Source organism: Theropithecus gelada, chromosome 17 (assembly GCF_003255815.1).
Source record: "Theropithecus gelada isolate Dixy chromosome 17, Tgel_1.0, whole genome shotgun sequence".
In the NCBI taxonomy this organism is placed as follows: domain Eukaryota; kingdom Metazoa; phylum Chordata; class Mammalia; order Primates; family Cercopithecidae; genus Theropithecus; species Theropithecus gelada.
This window is the reverse complement of record NC_037685.1, coordinates 58047025-58067996: the sequence shown is the minus strand read 5'-3', so window position 1 is coordinate 58067996 and position 20972 is coordinate 58047025. Positions and strand designations below refer to the sequence as shown.

Below are 20972 nucleotides of genomic sequence, written 5' to 3'. Positions count from 1 at the left end.
CCCCCTTCTTGATTGTATCTTAATTTTCTGGCTTTAAGGTGACATCTGAGAGGTAATGCATTCTTTTTTATATTGAAATCATAAGCTATCACCTGCTGCTTCTCTGAGTTACTTTTAATTTTGCCTTGTGGTTACGGTTTGGGATTTCCTTCTGTTTGGTTTTCAGATCCCCGTGTCTATATAGTCCTGAGTGCAAGTAATTACTATACTTATACATGAGGATCAGTATTTCTGCCTAGATCTGATAAAACATTTTCTTGTTTTCGTTATAAAAATTCAAACAAAAGTGTTACAAAGATACTTAGTATAGCTCCTTAGTCATAACCTGAGACTTGGGATGAAATTTAAACCACAGAGATGGTTTACTTTGCAGATCATAAGGCTTTTTATACTCTTGTTATCAAAATGGCTTATTTTTCGGGCAATAGGGTCTATTAAGTCAAGAGAAAAGCTTTTCAAAGACGTATTGCCTTTCTTCTCCCACACAGTTCTTGATTTCGTCTTTCAGGCCTCAACAGGCACTGTATTCATTGCCAAGGTTCCAAATTATCAAATTCAAGTGAATTTATTCGTGTGTTGTTTACTTATTAAAAAAAGATAACTTTAAGGATGTGCAAGATTTTGTAATTAAACAAATCGTTTTATGGTATGGTCTTCTACACATTTATATCTATAGATATCTATCGATCATCTTTCTATTCTGTTTCATGACTGAATAATGTAAAACCATTGTTGGCAACTGGTATCATCAAAGATACTCATTTTTTAATAACCAAAGGCAGGGGAAAATCATTTTACTTATTAATAAATATTTTATGATGTGAATTCCTAGGGGAGTTGGGTTTCTTTTTTCATTTTCATTGTACTTGGTAAGTTTTCAGATGGTCTAGTCAACCTGTTAATAGAATAAAATTTCTAAAAATTATGAATATTGCTTTCTAGAACCAAGAGCCTGCTTTTCAAAGTAATCAATATCTGGGAAGCTTACGTGAATGTTCTGTGAGTCAGTATTATTTTACAGGTTTCATGGGAAATGTTGACAACACAAAAGAAACAGTTCTTTTGGAATCGTTATATTATGAGGCTAATGGGTGTTCCCTGTATTGTGTTTGATGGCAGATTCCTGCTTATCTCTGGAAGTGAAATTCTTAGAACTTTGGAACTGAAAGGGACCTCAGATATCACCCAGCCTAAAGATTGGCAAGCTTTTTTTTTTTTTTCAGTAAAAATCAGAGACTGGCTGGGCTCATGGCTCACCCCTGTAATGCCAGCACTTTGGGAGGCCAAGGCGGGAGGATCGCTGGAGACCGGGAGTTCCAGACAAGCCTGGGCAACATAGCGAGACCCCATCTCTAAAAAAACAGAAAAAATAAATAAAAATTAGCTGGGAGTGGTGGCGTACTTGGTGGTATCAGTGATTTGGGAGGTTGAGGCAGGAGGATCACTTGCAAGCTCAGGAGTTTGAGGCTGCAGTGAGCTGTGATTTCACTACTACATTCCAGCCTGGGTGACAGTGAAAACCTGTCTCAAAAAAATAAGAAAAAAAAGATCCTGAGAGTAAATACTTTAGGTTTTGCCAGCCATATGGGATCTAGCAGCTATTCAGCTCTGCAGTAGCACACAAAAGCAGCCATAGATATACATAAACAAATGAGCGAATCTATATGCTCATAAAACCTTTTTTTTTTTTTTTTTTTTTTTTGAGACAGAGTCTCACTCTGTTGCCCTGGCTGGAGTGCAGTGGCGCAATCTCGGCTCTCCGCAAGCTCCGCCTGCTGGGTTCACGCCATTCTCCTGCCTCAGCCTCCCAAGTAACTGGGACCATAGGCACCCGCCACCATGCCCGGCTAATTTTTTGTGTTTTTAGTAGAGACAAGGTTTAACCATGTTAGCCAAGATGGTCTCGATCTCTTGACCTCGTGATCTGCCTGCCTCGGCCTCCCAAAGTGTTGGGATTACAGGCGTGAGCCACCGTGCCTGGCCAGAACCTTCTCTATATGCACTGAAATTCAAATTTAACATGATTTTGACATGTCACGAAATAATCTTCAATTTTTTCCCCAAAACGTTTCAAAACGTAATTGTAAGCTCCAGTGCTGTACAAAAGCAGGCAGTGGGCAGGATTTCCCTGGCAGGCTATAGTTTGTCAGTCCCTCATCTAATCCTCCCTTCGCCTATGCAGGGGCCACCTCTGTGACATTTTTGGCACTCTTTTTTAAACAGAGGGATGGAAAATGCTTGCTTTTCTTAGCATGAGATTGTATAGTTCTTCTTTTTCTATGTGGTAATTAAATACACCTTAATGAATGAATTTTTCATTTAGTGAATGCTACTTGGTTTTCCAAAAGTATAACATTATTAGAAGCAACCTCAGATCTTTTCGGTTTTGGTAAGAACTGGAAAAATTTAGCTGACAAAGCAAAAATGTTCCACTACCTGATTTAAGGACACCTTCCTTGTCATGAAATATAAATCAGAACCTATAAAGGGTAATTTGCACCCTGCAGAAATATTCTAAGTTCTTTCATTTACAGATAGAAAAATAGTTTGCTGCTGTACCTTTTCTGCTGTATCTAAACCTCTAGTGTCGGTTTATGATAGTTCTAGGGGATTCTATATCCCTGCTTATAGGACAGAGAATCAGACTCTGACTGCAAGGAAGAAGAAATTAGCATATTGTGTCTATGAAGAGCGTGAAAACTGCACATCTGTCATTGCTGCTGCCACTGGAGAAGTTAAGATTTAGCAATAAGATCAACATCCAAAGTGGCAAAAATACCATTAAGACAAGTGTGTTTTGGTTTCGCGTATATCCTCTGCAACACGCACTTTCACGTAGCCTTCCATTTCTGATTACGTTCTCATAAGCTTGACTAATGAAATATTTCATCTATTAAATTTACCTTGAGCTCATTCTTTTAAGATTGCACAGTTTTATTTCACAAACTCTGTAACCCATACTTTCTCCTTGTTTTGTTACAAATGCTGATTTTTTTTTTTTTTTTGAGACAGGGTCTCACTGTGTCACCCAGGCTGGAGTGCAGTGGTACCATCATGGCTTACCACAGTCTTGAACTCCTGGGCTCTAGAGATCCTCCCGCCGTGGCCTCCCAAAATGACAAGTGAGGATTTAAGTTCCTTTCAGAAGCCTTGACTGAAGAAACCATGAAGGTTAGAACAAAGTTGATGAAAGTCAGGGCAAATGTTCAGAAATGGACTGAATCCCAGAGAGAAAGTTTGCTGCTAAAAGTTGAGATCGTAGAGAGCTTAGAATAACACATGCTCTTCTGTTTGGCCCTTACCTTGTAGTGGCACTTAAGACTAGTCCTTTTTTCTCTCAGGGACTTTGTCTCTGTTTCCTGCAAACTCACTGTGGTCTTTTGCTAAGAGTGCAAGTTCCCTACCATGCATATTCTCAATGATTTTTTCAAGTGGGTCAGCAGTTGAAATTAATAAACAGCAAGCTTGCTTTTAGTTGCTTGAGCTTCCTAAATGCTTAAAGGGAGTAAGTTTGTTTCTTTTTAGTGGATTTCAGAATGGAGACTTCTCATTCACTTAGCCTGGCCTACCTCCAGTCAATCAGAATGGTCTCATGAAAATATGCAGTGTGTACTTCACCCATGTCTGGGGCTGACTTCCACTCATAGAAGTTGGGGGCAGCTCATGGGAATCTGGGGAGAGAGGTGGTGCTGGGCAGACAGAGAGACCAGACTGACCCTGTCAGTTGTCAGGATAGAAAATAAGCATCCCAGGCACTTGCCAGCCCTACTGGACTGAGTTACTGCTAAGTAAATAATGCATCAGCAGTAATGGTTCAATGAACTTTCTAGGATTTTAAAAAATGTGGTCACTTCCCATTTTGCTTATTTCTCGTGCCTCTTAAGAGAAAACCAAACCCTCTGAGGAAGCTGCATGATCTTACAATGGCACTGCGCTCAAGCAGAGCAATCTCAAGGCACGGAATGGGGGTACCGAGGCTTACTCACCGGGAAGTATGTCGATTCCCTGTGACCTGCCAGAGAAGGGACGGGGAAGACATGGCTCTTGGTCTCGGCCTGGCCATTAAGGAAGCCACACTTGTGCTCAAGTTTTGTGCACATTTTATGTTTAAAAGGGGGCAGCTGAAATATTGCAATGAGGAATGAAGCATGCATACAAAAGAGAACACCCTTCCTTATCACTCAACGTCAATCCTCCTTTTATTCTACTTGCTTAGATGGTAGAGCTTTGAGGACATGTTCTCTCTCTCTCTCGCTCTCTCTCTCTCTCTCTCTGTCTCAGAGCTGGAGATCAGCTATTTTCATTCAGCCTATTCATTCAAAAATACCTATATCAAATATTTCTTTGCCTTCCGAAATGTTTTCTTAATTGAAAGCACTAATGCTATTGTGATTCAAGTGCCTATCAGAGATTAAGGGAGAGATGACAAAGAATTAGAAATCACTAACTCTGGCCAGGTGTGGTGGCTCACTCCTTAATCCCAGCACTTTGGGAGGCCAAGGTGGGTGGATCACCTGAGGTCAGGAGTTCAAGACCAGCCTGGCCAACATGGTGAAACCCCGTCCCTACTAAAAATACAAAAATTAGCTGGGCATGGTGGTAGGCGCCTGTAATCCCAGCTATTCGGGAAGCGGAGGCAAGAGAATCACTTGAACCTGGGTGGTGGAGGTTGTAGTGAGCTGAGATTGTGTCAGTGCACTCCAGCCTGGGCAACAGCGTGAGACTGTCTCAGGAAAAAAAAAAAAAAAAAAAAAAGAAATGACTAACTCTTCTCCTTGAAAATCACTGCAGTGTACTAGGTAGAATGTTTTTTAGGGCACTAATTTGCATTTTCTCTCCTTTGCTTTTTTTTTCTGTATAGAATCACTGATCAGTGAAAAATGGGAAAATAAAACCCTAGGAAAACACTCAGTTATTGCTGTCAAAGATGTTAGGTCTTTTTGGATATCAACAATGACCCTGCATCACCATGACAAAATAACTTGGAGATACAATTACAGCTTTGAGTGGAGATGTGGCTGTGAGAGTCATTTTGCCATTCCAGGAAACTCTTCGTAATCTCTTTACCGTTTATACTCAGAATTGAAGGACCTAGATGCAAGTTGGGAACGAGAAGTTTAAAATTAATGCTTTTTAAAACGTCTAAATGAGAAATAATAAAACAGTAAAAAAAAAAAAAGTTAATAACGGCAGCCTTAAGACGAATTTTAAGCATGACAACTTGCACCTTAATTTTAACCATCTTGAAATGTAGGTCTTTCCATTTAGAAAAATCACAGGTTACACAATACATTATTTACTCAGAAGACTTCACAGCTGGAGAAGACTGATTGACATCTGTAACATGTATATAACATTGCCACGTGTGTATACATGTACAGAAGGATCATAGGACAATTTGAAACAGAAAGAGCTTTACTATATGAGGCTATCTTATCCAAGACTCTGTTCTCAATTCTTGGCTGATTTTTAAAAGAGGAGTTTACAGTGCTCAGCTTTGCTTGTCTCCATTGTAGTTGATTCTATCAAACCTCCTCTGGAATGGGATGAACCCAGTTCTACCACTTGCGCTGTGGCGTTTGGTGTGCACTTTGTGTCTCTGAAGCTTGGAGTGTTCTCTGTAAAAGGGGATCGGCGTGGGGACAGAAGGATATAATATTGGGCCATGCTAGTAGTGTCCAATAGATTTTTGTAAGAAGCATATAATTTAACTTCTTTCCAGACATTTTAAACCTTTCCAATGTAGAAAAATATATACATGCATATTGACAAAATATGTCAAATAGATGTAGATCCTTAGAACCAGTTTAAGATATTTTTCCTATTTTTGTTCCAGTAACAAATCAATAGTGTTTTACCAAGGAAGGTCTAAATTTATTGTATTTCTAGATTGACTAAGGAACTTGTACAGAATTGACTTCCTCTGTCCCTTGAGTCAATACCGCACTTTGGATTGACTAAGGAACTTGTACAGAATTGACTTCCTCTGTCCCTTGAGTCAGTACCACACTTTGGATTGACTAAGCAACTTGTACAGAATTGACTTCCTCTGTCCCTTGAGTCAATACCACACTTTGGATTGACTAAGGAACTTGTACAGAGTTGACTTCCTCTGTCCCTTGAGTCAATACCGCACTTTGCAATGCCCTAAGGGGTCTTGTCTTATTTCCCTGCACTGTTGCTTTGCAGTCACAGAACATCTCATTCTTACATCTCTGCTGGGCTTGGCTCCTCCCCGTAAGCCTTTCTAGCCTGCCTCTTGCCATCTCTCTGAACCGATCAAGGTTCAGTCAGGAATATAGACCAAATCATTTTATTTTACAATTATTTATTACTTATTTATTTTGAAATAGGGTCTCACTGTCCCCCAGGTTGAAGTGTAGTGGCACGATCATGGCTCGCTGCAGCCTCGACCTCCCAGGCTCAAGCAGTCCTCCTGCCTCAGTCTCCCAAGTAGCTACAGGGTCACCACCACACCTGGCTAATTTTTAAATTTGTTGTAGAGACAGAGTCTTTCTATGTTGCCCAGGCTGCTCTTGAACTCCTGAGCTCAAGCGGTCAGCTGGTCTTGGCCTCTCAGAGTGCTGGGATTATAGGCATAAACCACTGAGCCAGGCCTATTTGATTTGATTTGATTTTTATTTTTTGAGACTGAACCTCGCTCTGGCACCCAGGCTAGAGTGCAGTGGCACAATCTCAGTTCACCGCAACCTTGGCCTCTGGAGTAGCTGGGATTACAGGCACCTGCCACCATACCCAGCTAATTGTTGTATTTTTAGTAGAGACAGGGTTTTGCCACGTTGGCCAGGCTGGTCTGACCTGACCGCAGGTGATCTGCCCACGTTGATCTATTTTAATTTTCTACTGAATTCATTATAACCTACACACAGTAAAGCACACAAATCTTAAATGTATAGCTTAGTAAGCCATCACCCAGATCAGGAGACAGAAAAATATCAAGTTAATAGCCCCCTTCAAAGACAAATGCTCCTCTGATCCCCGTCTCCATGGATGAGCTCCGCTTGGCTTTGGGCATCATATAAATGGAATCACACTGTAAGTACTCTCTGGTGTCTGGCTTGGTGGTGGTGGTGTTCCTTTCCATTGCTGTCTAGTATTCCATTCTGTGACTGTACTGTAATTTTTGCATCCACTCTATTATTGATTAACATTTAGGTTCTTTTCAGTTTTGTGCTATTAGGAAGAATGCTGGCAGGAACATTTAAAAACATTTAAACATCAGGCTGGGCGCCGTGGCTTACACCTGTAATCCCAGCACTTTGGGAGGACCAAGGTGGATGGATCACCTGAGGTCAGGAGTTCAAGACCAGCCTGGCCAACATGGTGAAACCCGTCTCTACTGAAAATACAAAAATTAGCTGGGCGTGGTGGCCGGCACCTGTAATCCCAGCTACTTGGGAGGCTGAGACGGAAGAATTGCTTGAACCTGGGAGGCAGGGGTTGCAGTGAGCCAAGATCACACCACTGCACTCTAGCCTGGGCAAAAAGAGGGAAACTCCATCTCAAAAAAAATAAAATAAAATAAAATAAAAAAACAAAAAAAGAAAGAAACGTTAAAGAGCCTGATTTGATTCAGTGACATTTTCACAATGTGGTTATTAAGAAGAACCGTGCTTAACAGATGGCCTTTGAGCCCATATGCATCTTTATGATGAACAGAAAATGAATTGGCTATGTTGGTGTGACCACAGTTCACCTTGCAGTACATGGCACATAGTGTTCAATGCCTGCTTGTGGCCTTGATTTGCCGGAGAGAGGAATTCAGAGTGACAGGCTCTACTTGGACATCACCCACAGGCTGCTTGGTTCCTGAAGTACGCACACATTTCTGTTTGGCGGGCCTGCTGCAGGCACTGCCAGATCAGTAGCACAGTTTCTTTCATGAATTTAATGGGGGTGCAGGTCAGGTCTATGTTTTATTACCTCTTACATCTTATTGATTGGGAAACAGCTGTAAAATCTTGTCTTAATTCAATATTTACTGTAGCCATCATTGATAATGCATCAGTGGAACATTTTATGGTTTAACTTTACAAGATCTTTTCACATGAATGACCTCATCCTAGAGGCAATCTTCTCCTTTTCCCTAGAAGTCGCTCTGAATCCCCAGAGTCATCCTGTCCCCACACCGTCTTGTACCTTGAATGCACTTCACTTATCACATTGTGGTACAATAGAAATGACCACAGATTCTTTCAAACTCCTTCCGTGGAGAAGTGGGAGTGCAAGCCCCTCCCCTTGAATCTGGGTGGGTACTGTGGCTTTGTACCAAAAGAATTTCACTAAAGGATGCTGAGCCTGTCTCCTGGTCCAGGCCTTGGAGCCTGGCAGCTTCTGTTTCCTGGCTCCTGGGACACTCAGTCTTGGAGCCCTGGGCTGCTGCGTAAGAAGTCTAACTACTCTGAGGCTATCGTCGTGGAGAAACCACATGGGGAGGCCACAGGGAGAGGCCCTGAGATGCCAGAAAGAGATGGGAGATGCCCAGACAGCCTACTTTGGTCTACTCCAGCTGCTATAACAGAGTTCTACAGACTGGGGACCTTAAATAGCAAGCATTTCTTTCTCACAGTTTTAAAGGCTGGAAGTCTGAGACCAGGGTGCCAGCGTGGTCAGGGTTTAGTGAGAACCCTCTTCCTACTCTCTCTTCTAAGGGCGCTAATCCCATCACAACGGTGTCACCCTCATGCCCTAATCACTTCCCAAAGGCCCCACCTCCTAATATCATCATCTTGAGGGTTAGGGTTTTAACATATGAGTCTGGGTGGAGGGACAGAACATTCAGTTCACAGCACAGCCCCAGCCATTTAAATCATCCCAATTGAGCTCCCAAAACTCATGGATCAGAGATAGGTCATTCCTGCTGGGCACTCTCCAAATTGTAGATGAGAACAAAAAGAAAAAAAAAAAAGATTGATTTTGTAAAAGTTGTGGTAACATATGCATAACAAAATTTTAACCATTTTGAAGCGGACAGACAGTTCAGTCCACTGAAGCGCCTTCACAGTGCTGGGCAGCCGTTGCAGCCACCACCACCTCCAGCACTCTTTCAGCTTCCCAAACTGAAACTGTACAGGTTACACATGAACTTCCAATCCTCCCTCCCCCAAGCCCCATTCTACTTTCTGTCTCCATGAATTTGACTACTCTAGGCACCTCCTATAGGTGGAATTGTGTATTTCTCTTTTTGTGTCTTGTTTATTTCACTTGGCATAATGTCTTCAAGGTCCATCCAAGGTTTATTCATACACTTATTGTAGCAAGTGTCAGAATTTCTTTCCTTTGAGAGGCAAGTATTCCATTGTCTCTATAGACTATACTTTGTTACCCATTCATGCATCGATGTGCATTCATGCATCGAGGTGAAATTATCACATGATCCAGCAATCACACCTCTGGGTACATACCCAAAAGAATTAAAACCAGGATCTTAAAGAGATATTTGTACACCCATACACAGCAGCAGTCTTCACAACAGCCATGACAATGAGATGCCAGACTCCTCACTGTCATGATTGCCTAAGACTACCTGTTGACCAGCTCCCCTTCCTTACCCCTCCTTAATTCCACACGTGGTTACATTTCTTCCTTGCTAATAAACCCCACATTTCAGTTATAGAGGAGATGGGTTTGAGACTCATCTCCCATTCTCCTCGCTGCAGCCCTCCCTGGCAGTACTTGTCTCAGCGACTAGCTTCCTGTGTGGACAGCAACAGAACCTAGAGTAAGAGTGTCGTACGGTAAGGAGGCCCCATGACCAGCATTACCTTTGTTGCTGGACTGTGGGAAGGTCCGGAGGTAGTGGTGGGTGCCTCAACTGCTTAACTGACAAGAGAAATAGCTATTGATCAAACAGTAATAGTACCACTACAGTGTGGATGCAGCAGGTGAGCCCTGTTTCTATCACCTTGTGAGGAGGTAGGAAGGTAACGTCCCAGTCCTGTAGGTGAGGAAAATGAAGTGCAGAGAAGTGAAATGATTTCTTCAAGGTCACGAGGCTAATAACTGGGCAAATAAATACTTGAACACAATCATTCCGATTCCAAGTCTAATGTTCATCTTGCCACACGAACCACACCATGGACTTGCGGAAACAGGTCTTTGTGGGAAAGTTTAGAATTTTTTTCTTTTGTATTCCTGTACAGTGGTTTACTTCATTTTTTCCCATAGAACTATCAGGTACGTATGCCTGTGTATACTCACGCACACAAATGCAAACGCATCCTGTCTGTCTGACTAGTTCTCCCTCACTCACAAGGACAGGTGCTTCTGTGGAGCACCCCTTAGCTCTCCGCTCTGCATTCCAGGGGGGTTTTCATCATATAAATCGGGAAGTAGGATTGCATGAAGACATTCCCCAGCTAACGTATTAAATACATTGCTTGGAGGCAGTTTCTTGAATAAGGGCCTCCCAACCTCATTCTCTGCAACCACATGCAATTTATATGTAATATTGAAACAAATTCAAGGGCTTTTCCTGCAGCCATTTTTGTAAGTAATTTGCAGGCAGCTCCTCTTAAGGACACTGGGAAAGGAAAAAAAGTGAGCTTAACAGTTTTGTTTGTGGCTAGCGGGCTGTGGGCTGTTCTCTTTCAGCTCTTTTTTTTTTTTTATTTTTTTTTTTTTTTTTTTTTTTTGAGACGGAGTCTCGCTCTGTCGCCCAGCCTGGAGTGCAGTGGCCGGATCTCAGCTCACTGCAAGCTCCGTCTCCTGGGTTTACGCCATTCTCCTGCCTCAGCCTCCCGAGTAGCTGGGACTACAGGCGCTTGCCATCTCGCCCGGCTAGTTTTTTGTATTTTTTAGTAGAGACGGGGTTTCACCGTGTTAGCCAGGATGGTCTCGATCTCCTGACCTCGTGATCCGCCCGTCTCGGCCTCCCAAAGTGCTGGGATTACAGGCTTGAGCCACCGCGCCCGGCCTCTTTCAGCTCTTAACAGCTAGTCATACCTTCCACTTAAGGCCACTCGGGAAGCAACAGCAACAAGCGACAACCATCTGGCCTCCCAGTCACAGGGCAAGATGTGTTAGGTTGGCATAAGAGCCCCCCCCACCTTTTTTTTTTTTTGAGATGGAGTCTTGCTCTGTCGCCCAGGCTGCAATGCAGTGGTGCGATTTCAGCTCACTGCAACCGCCACCTCCCAGGTTCAAACGATTCTTCTGCCTCAGCCTCCTGAGTAGCTGGGACTACAGGCATGTGCCACCACACCTGGCTAATTTTTGTATTTTTAGTAGAAACAGGGTTTCACCATATTGGCCAGGCTGGTCTCGAACTCCTGACCTCGTGATCCGCCTGCCTTGGCTTCCCAAAGTGCTGGGATTACAGGTGTGAGCCACTTCGCCCTGCCAGGCATAAGAGCTTTTTAATCGAACACCACAGTTTTAAAAGTTGGGGGAAGGTCGGGTGCGGTGGCTTATGCCTATAATCCCAGCAGTTTGGGAGGCCGAGGCGGGCGGATCACGAGGTCAGGAGTTCGAGACCAGCCTGGCTAACATGGCGAAACCCCATCTCTACTAAATATACAAAAATTAGCTGGGTGCAGTGGTGGTGCCTATAGTTCCAGCTACTTGGGAGGCTGAGGCAGGAGAATCGCTTGAACTCAGGAGGCAGAGGCTGTGGTGAGCAGAGATGGCACCACTGCACTCCAGCCTGGGCGACAGAGTGAGACTCCATTTCAGGAAAAAAAAAAAAAAAAAATTTGGGGAAAATCAGGAAGAAAGGTTTCTCAGCAATTACTTTAGAATATTTCAAATCGAAACCCATTTTTTTAGAGTAGAGGAGAGAGTACCAGCAGCATTACATTTTGTCAACTATCTAGTAACAGTGATATAGAAACTCCCAGGGCAGACCATGCAAATCCAAGGTTCAGGCTAGTGCTGTTGCTTTAGAGATCACCTGTGCACCCTTTCTTCAAATAGCCATTGTTCTGGAATCTTAAGTCAACAACAGTTATTGTAGAGAGGGACGAACAGCTGAAGACGGAGCATTGAGACCAACCCTCAGGAATTTTAAATCTTCTTATTTATGTGCATGGCCTACTTTTCATAAATGAAAGCTTAATGCTTTTGAGGTGGACCAGATGTGTTTGGTGCTTGTAGCTTTAGTAGGTGGAAGGGTTTTATTTTGTCCCCCTTTGGTAATCAAGTCCCAGAACCTCATCTGTAGCCCCAGTTAACATTAACTGCTTGGCATTCCAACCAGAGCTGGAAAGTTCCCTCAAAAGACTCACGTGTGGGACAGAATGCGGTGGAAGATATCAGAGGCAGAGCAGTCCCACGTCACATGCCCTGTTGCTCTGCCATACATCCAGGGGTGTCTGATCTTTTGGCTTACCTGGGCCACACTGGAAGAATTGTCATGGACTACACATAAAATACAGTCACACTGGCCAGGTGCGGTGGCTCACTCCTGTAATCCCAGCACTTTGGGAGGCCGAGGTGGGTGGATTACTTGAGGCCAGGAGTTCAAGACCAGCGTGGCCAACATGGTGAAATCCTGTCTCTACTAAAAATACAAAAAATTAGCCGGGTGTGGTGGCAGACGCCTGTAATCCCAGCAACTCGGGAGGCTGAGGCAGGAGAATCACTTGAACCCGGGAGGCAGAGGTTGCAGTGAGCCGAGATCGTGCCACTGCACTCCAGCCTGGGCGACAAGAGCAAAACTCTGTGTCAAAAAAAAAAAAAAAAAAAAAAATTCATTATGTTTTAAGAAAGTTTATGAGTTTGTGTTGGACCACATTCAAAGCTGTCCTGGGCTGTAGGTTGGACAAGTTTGCTATACACTTTAATCCCTCACATTACATATGTCTCTTCCATAATAAACATTTTGAAAATAGTAGCAGAAGCTGAACGATTTTTCAAAGTATCCTGAGACTTTTTCGGAGGACATCATTACAAAGAACATTGCTTTAGGCAGAAAGGTTAGGGTCTGCAAACTGTTTTCAGCTGATAAGGGCCTCTCACTGGTTTGAGTTTATTTTGCTGAGAACCAGTGAAGAATGACATTTCAGGAAAACCATTGCAGCTGCAAAGGCAGATGTTGTAAAGATATGACCAAGAAATGGCAAAGGTTGGAATTTAACACTTCGCTGTTGATTGTATTCAATCATTTTTATTTTTTCACCATTGGGGGAAAAAAAGGCCTGGCCAATGTAGAACAGGAGATGAAAGCCCTTCCCTGGTGAGCTCTAAACTGTAGAACTTTCTGCCTGCAAGTGAGGCCTCCCGTGTCCTTGCCATGCCTGGGACACCTACACTGAGGTCAGGACTGCCCTGGGCTGGTCAAATCCAGGTCTGATAGGAACTGGACCATCTGGGAGGAATCAAAGTCCGCTATGGAAAATTGCTATAAATTCAGAGTGCAATTAAGAAGTCTTTTGGGAAGCAGGCTCAAGCCTCTACAGAGAACTGTCATCTAACAGGCTGTCTTTCATCCCCGGGTCACACCCTGCTGGGGAAGTATAGAGCTACCCAAACAAAGCCAGGCAAGGAAGGAGCCAACATCTGGGCCCCCCAGCTTCCTCCCACCTTATCCCAGGTGCGAGGAGGCTGCCTTGGCTGAGGCATCACAGAGACCCTGGAGGCAATGGATATTTACCTGAATGCAACTCCTTGTACCTAGAGAGAAAGGGCAGGGGTGTCTTTCTTCTTTTTAAAGTAAGAATGTTATGATTTCCTGCTTGCCAGTTGAATTTGAGCTGCCTCCTTCTTAGTTTGTAGCCAACTGAGATGAATTAGAGGGAAGGAAGTAATGGAAGAAGGAGGTCTTGTAAGCACCATTCTTTCCTTTGAGCGACTGAATCCAAACTCAGTGTGGCCCCCTGGACTCACTTCTAGAAAAGGGGGCCTTATCAGAGAAATGCAAATCAAAACCACAATGAGATACCATCTCACACCAGTTAGAATGGCAATCATTAAAAAGTCAGGAAACAACAGGTGCTGGAGAGGATGTGGAGAAATAGGAACACTTTTACACTGTTGGTGGGACTGTAAACTAGTTCAACCATTATGGAAAACGGTATGGTGATTCCTCAAGGATCTAGAACTAGAAGTACCATATGACCCAGCCATCCCATTACTGGGTATATACCCAAAGGATTATAAATCATGCTGCTATAAAGACACATGCACACGTATGTTTATTGCGGCACTATTCACAATAGCAAAGACTTGGAATCAACCCAAATGTCCATCAGTGACAGACTGGATTAAGAAAATGTGGCACATATACACCATGGAATACTATGCAGCCATAAAAAAGGATGAGTTCATGTCCTTTGTAGGGACATGGATGCAGCTGGAAACCATCATTCTCAGCAAACTATCACAAGAACAGAAAACCAAACACCGCATGTTCTCACTCATAGGTGGGAACTGAACAATGAGATCACTTGGACTCAGGAAGGGGAACATCACACACCGGGGCCTATCATGGGGAGGGGGTAGGGGGGAGGGATTGCATTGGGAGTTATACCTGGTGTAAATGACGAGTTAATGGGTGCTGACGAATTGATGGGTGCAGCACACCAACATGGCACAAGTATACATATGTAACAAACCTGCACGTTATGCACATGTACCCTAGAACTTAAAGTATAATAATAAAAAAAAGAAAAGAAAAGAAAAGGGGGCCTTGCCTCAGAGAAAACAGCACGTGTTCATCTGCTACTCAGACTCTCCTGCGCTCCTGCCAGTGAACACTGTTGCCTGGGCCTCGGCTCTCCAGGCAGTGTACGTGTCCTTGAGCCTGCACCTGCTGACAAACCCCTGTGTTACAGGCCGCAGTCCCTGTGGCAGTAAATGCTTATTAGTGGAAAAGAAAATTCCAAAATAAAACAGTCCAATCACTTCCTTTAACAAAAAATTTATTTAAAACAGGTTTGCACAGACATACACCAGTCAACAGGATTGATCAAAGCCACAAATCACTACATTCTCCCAAAACTTCTAAAAACACAAGTAGATGCCCTTCATTTATTCACTCCAGGAGGGAACCCAGTGCACTATAATGTGCTGCTGTAATTTAACAACCAGAGGACATTAAGAGGACGTGAAAACGGTAACACTTCTAGAGGGAGGGAACAAAAAGCCCCACACACCATAGAAGCGCTCACCACTCTGCTGGGAGCCAATTAAACGTGCCCCCACCGCCCCGCTTCCCTCTGCATAACCAGATTAAATCCTCCCCGTCGCAAACAGTATTTACGCAGTCCAGGCACAGATGTGACAGCAGACAGGAGAGCACACGGCTTTGCTTGCATGAGAAAGAGGCCACAAATATGATGTATTTGAATGACAGTTCAGTGACCTGCAGCCCCATCCTGCAGCTGGCCCTGCTGCGGCTGCCTGCATGGCCCTCGAGAGGGAGGCTCAGAGGGAAGCGGCACTGCATAGGCCTGAACTTGGCCATCCTGGGCAACGGGGGAGAGTGCGGCAGGAGAGGAGGGTGAGTTTCAGTACTGACATTGATTTTATCCACGAAAACCCAAAAGTCTTTACTGTGCAGGGAAAGAGAGAAACTCCACGACAGGGCAGGTTTCCTTTTCCTTTTTTTTTTTTTTTTTTGTGGTGTTTATTGATTCAGCTATAAATCATATATCAGGCTATCTCTAGGAATGCAACAGACTCCAATCCCATTGGAAGTGAGTTCACAGCCGGCTCTCTGGGCTCTCTCCCTCTTTCCGGCCTTTTCTCTTTCACACGGAAGAGCTTACCTATAAAAGGCTCTTGATAAGCTCTCTTGACCCCCAAGTTTCCTGGGCAGGGTTATTTGGACAGTGCTATTACTCCAACTTTCTTCTTCCTCTTTCTGTCGTAAATCAAAGCTACCTGACACTTTGCGCCTGACTTTTAAAACAAACAGGTCTCCTTTCTTTCTTCAGCCAGGTCACAAGAACTGCCTATGGGCTAATCTTGAGAGCATGTTTTTCTTGGTCTGAGGCCTGGGAGAAAGAGCAGAGTGGATATCTCAAAGGCAACTAGAGCCAGAGACTGTCACTTGAAAACGCGCCAGCCTGGGTGTAAAAAGAATCCCTCTTTTGTCCGTCCTCGGTCGGGAGAGCCGAGGTGTTCCTCAGAGGTTAACACTGGATTATACAAGGGGTGCGGTGCGGGGAGCTCGCCCTTCTTTTCTGCTCCCATTTGTTTGTGGCTTCTGCCTGTTAAGATTTATGTTGGCTCAATGCTCTTTTCTCCTCACTCAGGGTTACATCCCGGATTCACAAATCACTCATAGCCAACAAATTAAGAGAGCTTTAAACAGAACATTAGTTACAGACTGGGCATTAAGTGAACATCAGGTAAGGTGAAGGGGAATGTACTGATGGACAACTTGGGATACTGAGAAAAAATAAATAAATGAAGGGTACAACACATCGAGCATGCTGGTCTGTTCCTTTCAAGGATACCTAATGATGTCATTATGGGGGTCTTGGGCCCTCACCTCCGAAACCCATCCAAAACCCTTCTAATAGTCCTTCTTGGCCTTCGAGATGGAAAAATGGCTAGAATGAAGTTAAATAATCTCCCCCAAGGCTATTATGAGCCGGTTAACTGCCTTGAGCCAATGAAGAACCAACAACAAACCCAACTGATGTAGATTTCCTTTTTTTGAAGGGAGGGGGTTTTAACTGTCCCCATCGTTATTATATACGTCCGTGTAAACATTTACATGAAGAAAGCATTACTTGAATGTAACAGGGGATGCCATGTTTTGACTCGATCTGATAAACGCATTTCTTTGCCAAGTTATTATTTCAGGCTCTGCTCAGCCACCATTTCCCTGTTCACATTTTTTTATGGATCCCAGGAGATAAAGGCTACATTTCAAATGCTGAAGTTAAATCACTCCTTGAATTACTTTGAGACAATGACCCTGGGCAGTAACTCAAACCCTGGTTGAAGAGTGTGCAGTCTTTTCACACGTTCAAAACTAAAGACCACCTTATCCTATAGCAGAGTTTTGCAAACATTCAATTCAGCTATAGTCTAAGACATAAATCCCTTGGAACAGAAGTACCTGATAAAAATGCTTTATGGTTCCAAACAACAAGATTAAAGGTCATTATTATAACAAATGGAAATTATAGACGACAGCTTTCTTTTTACAAAATTCAACCTTAAAGCCTGCAATATTTACTTATATATGCATTATAAGACATTAGTTACCTAGACTTACTTTTCCCCCCTTTTCACCACTTCTTGACAAGTTATTACTGATTTTCACAGCCAGCTCCCCATAGTGAGACAGACCTGAAGCCTTGTCAAGGGAAAGAAAATGTCAACCGAATTCTCAGCTGAGCTCTCCGAAAGCCCAGGTTCACTTCTCAGGATAGTCCTCTACAAGTGTTAAAGAAACAGCACTCCTTGCTCCAAAGCACGTTTTGTACGGTGTACAGAACCAAAAGAGTTACCACGTTTTTGTCTTCATGTGCGCGTGTGTGTTGGGAGGTGGGCGGACATAACCGTGGTCAAGCAGCCTGGAATATTCTGCATTGAGGCAGGACAGACCCATTAGCTCCACTCCTAAATTATGAGCGAGCCCGTTCTGATCAGCACGGAGTATTAAACCAGACAACCCTGCTCTCCTGATACGTGTTTTCCACAGCTACCCTTGCTGGCACGTGTCCATGTGCAGTGGAAACCCAGAACTAAGCCCAGAGCATAACTGGTCTCTTCGTTTTGCAGGGTCAACCAGGACAAGAGAGACTCAACACAGGACTGGGCTGTGTACAGCAGTAGACCAAGGGTTGGCCTAAGTGGATTCTGCCAGTTTAGCTCAATCCAGAGTCAGGCCCTGGAGCGCCAACCGAGTGTGACCTGCCAGCCTGTGAGTCAGTTAGTGTGTGGCAGAGTGACAAGCCCCATGTGGCATTTTCGCTGAGCTGACAGCCAGCGTATGCAACCTAGTCCAGTCCACCCTGCCCCAGGGAAGGGGTTGTGTGTGACACTCTGACCTCAATTTGAAGATAGGACAAATGACACAGCCCCTGAGTTGGCCCTGGCTAAACATTATATATCACATGTAGTGACAGCTGCTCCTCCTAGAAACCCAATTTAGTCATTTGGCTGTAAGAATGCTCAACCACATGAGAGGATAGAAAGTAATGTCTTCTAATGTTTTCTTCTGTGTGCATCCGTCATCATTGCAAAGATTGTTTAGTCTATTTCTCAAGAGAATAGGAAAATACACCTGTAATTTAAACCCCAGAAAATATGAACTCTAATGTAAGAAATAAAAACAAAAACCCCAAACAAACACAAACACACAAATTCATAATTCTGATTTGGAAGGCTTCAAGTTCAAGACAGAGCTAACTGTTTGACAAAGAACTGAATTTCTAATCCACTCTTTCCAAATAGGCTTATTTCCCAAATAAAACAAAATATTAATAGTTACGATGCCTAATGCACATTCAATTCCAGTTTTCGTTTCTCCTCTGTGTTTTGGCCATCACCTTTCTGGGTGTGCAAAAAAAAAAAAACCATACACCTTGGTTTGTCGTGTTAGTCATAGGCACATTTTGTGTTACAGTTCCTGCATGACAATCCTTCAGTCTCACTGGGCACTCCAGTATTTAAAAATGTTTTATGCACCTTGGGGAGAAAGGAATGGCCCTTTTGGGAGCCTCACCTGTGAACTGCATTGTTCTGCTGCCCCTCAGGCCCTCTCTGCATCCTGATCACCTCCTAAGTGAGGATTTGTTTTCTTAGTCAATGCAAATCATGTTTTAAATGATTTCCATGCCCAGTAAGTTGTAGATTTCTAAAAATAAAGGGTTAGGAAGCAAAGTGCACTAATGTGCTATTTCCTAATTTAGCACAATCATCCCCACGGGGTTTACTCATCCTCTGACTCTAGAGCTAAGAGCGACAGGTGTGCTCCTTCGCTGCACAGGCATGTTAGAAATTCATTCATTTCCCAACAGTGAAGATCCAAAACGTGCTCTGAACTCCCATTTTCACCAGTAACAGCTGCCCAGAAGTATTTAGGCCATCCAAAAATCTGGCCTGGCAACCACAGCAGAGAACAGGGTCCAGGCAGGTTGTTTAGGAAGGGCTCCAGAGGCTCACATTCACGCCTGAAGGCATCTAGGTTTGGTTAAGATTTAGAGTGTGGGACTCTGCAGTTGGGAAAATCAGTGACTCAGCACTTCGCTTCCTTGTCTCAGAATTCAGGATATGCCGTATTCTGATGGGTACCTGTGTCTAACACTGATGGGATACAGAAAGGAAACCATGTTGGTGTATTTAAAAAAAGGTGCTTCCCTGAAATGTTTGGAATTCTTTTCAATTAAAACTGCGTGTGAAGCTCTTGTTTAAGCTCTCATACACACTGGGCTGATCATGACAATTGTCTGGGTCTCAGGGTTCGTTTCAGAGTTTCTACTGCGGAGATCTGGTGGCGATTCCTCCATGTCCTCCTCTCAGTGTCTTCCGTGCCCTTCCTCCTCCTTCTGAGGACTTCTGTGGTCGTCTTGTTCTCCCCGTTCAATGTCCTATACTCTCGCATCTGGGTTTACTCATCCTCTGACTCTAGAGCTAAGAGCGACAGGTGTGTTCCTTCGCTGCACGGGCATGTTATAAATTCATTCATTTCCCAACAGTGAAAGTCCAAAATGTGCTCTGAAAGAAGCGTGGGTTCTAACGTCAGTGGATGCCAAAGACCCAGCAGTCTGGCTGTTGGGAAGGGAGTATTCAGAGCCTGACCACGGCTGGGAGTGCTGAAGGGGTTCTACCACCACTCTGACCTGTGGGGCGGCCCCATGTCAGACAGAGGCAGAGACATTTAGAATATATGCGGAAAGGCGATGCTTCTTTTCTTTCTTTACAGAACAAAAAGGGCGGCGGAAGAAGGAATTTTTTCACATCTGTTTCCGAGTCTGCAGTGGAACAAGGAAAGGCGCAGGTTTGGATTGGCTGCCCACCAGCCGCCATGCACTGAGCGCCGTGGCCAGCCATGCAGCAGGTGTCGGGGTGAGGGACGCCTGGACACGGCGGCGGGACTGGGCCGAGTGCACCTGGAGAGGGTGCGCAAGACTCTGCCAGGGCATCAGTCGGTTTGCCCTGCTGGAAATGTGGCTAAGAGGTTCAAATAAATCTTCTCAGGTTGACTACCCCGACATAGAATTTTGTGATTTCACTGCAATCAAGAAGTTTATGCCAACTTTACACAAACAAAACAGGAATCAAAGCAGGAGAGCGACCTGCCTACAGTGAAGTCTGCATGTGGCCCGCTGGATGTAATCTGTGAGTTAACCAAACAGGAAGCAAGTGTGCCCTGCTCCAATTACACAAGACGGGCTTCTCACGCAACATAAAACTTTCCCTTTCTCCCAGGACAACTAGTACTGATGTTTAAATACTGGTGAAACATAATGTTTTTAATTTCACACCTCACAGAGCACAGTTGACTGCTTCATAACGACGTAAACAACAGTTAGGCTAAGCGCTGCAGACAAGTTGGGAGGGCAAAGATAGCTTCCCCTGCGGTCTACACTCCAGGTTTGCAGGTTTGCGAGGGAATATGTAACTAACAAACTGCTTGGCTAAGGCCACAGAAATGTGTTTTCTGGTGTTTTGGCTGCGGACGCCAGTCTTTTCTGACAAAGATGTGTTAACACTGGGTGCAACAAACTGAATCTCTTTCCTAAGATCAGTCAGGAAAATTCAAGTCTTACTTCTTCCTGCATTTCTTTTTGGTGGTGTCATAAGCACGGATGACTTCCTCCTGACTCACAGCTCCGTGTTCTTCTTGAGAAAAAGCATACCCATCTGAAAGTGAAGCACACAGGAGAAACTGGTTAACAGGAGAATTGGGGGAGCACACTAGGTTTAGATACGCTGCTTTTTTGGCAGCGTGCGGGCGAGTGGTGTGCGACACCTGGCATCCTTAGCCTGGGATAGTTGGAGGCTTGAGATGAAGAAACCTGTGGCCATAGAGGGGCCGTGGCGGCCGT

The 20972-nt window shown here is 44.1% G+C and overlaps 1 protein-coding gene across 2 annotated transcripts in view; it reads right to left on the bottom strand.

Moving 5' to 3' along the window:
• Positions 1–14865: 14865 nt before the first annotated feature.
• ATP8A2 (ATPase phospholipid transporting 8A2) overlaps positions 14866–20972 on the bottom strand; it is a 649217-nt gene continuing 643110 nt past the window's right edge. For both annotated transcript variants that reach the window (XM_025364761.1, XM_025364762.1), the window contains one exon: positions 14866–20787. In XM_025364761.1, the coding sequence (XP_025220546.1) occupies positions 20690–20787 (98 nt within the window). In that variant the 3' untranslated portion in view covers positions 14866–20689. The remainder of the gene's footprint in view (positions 20788–20972) is intronic.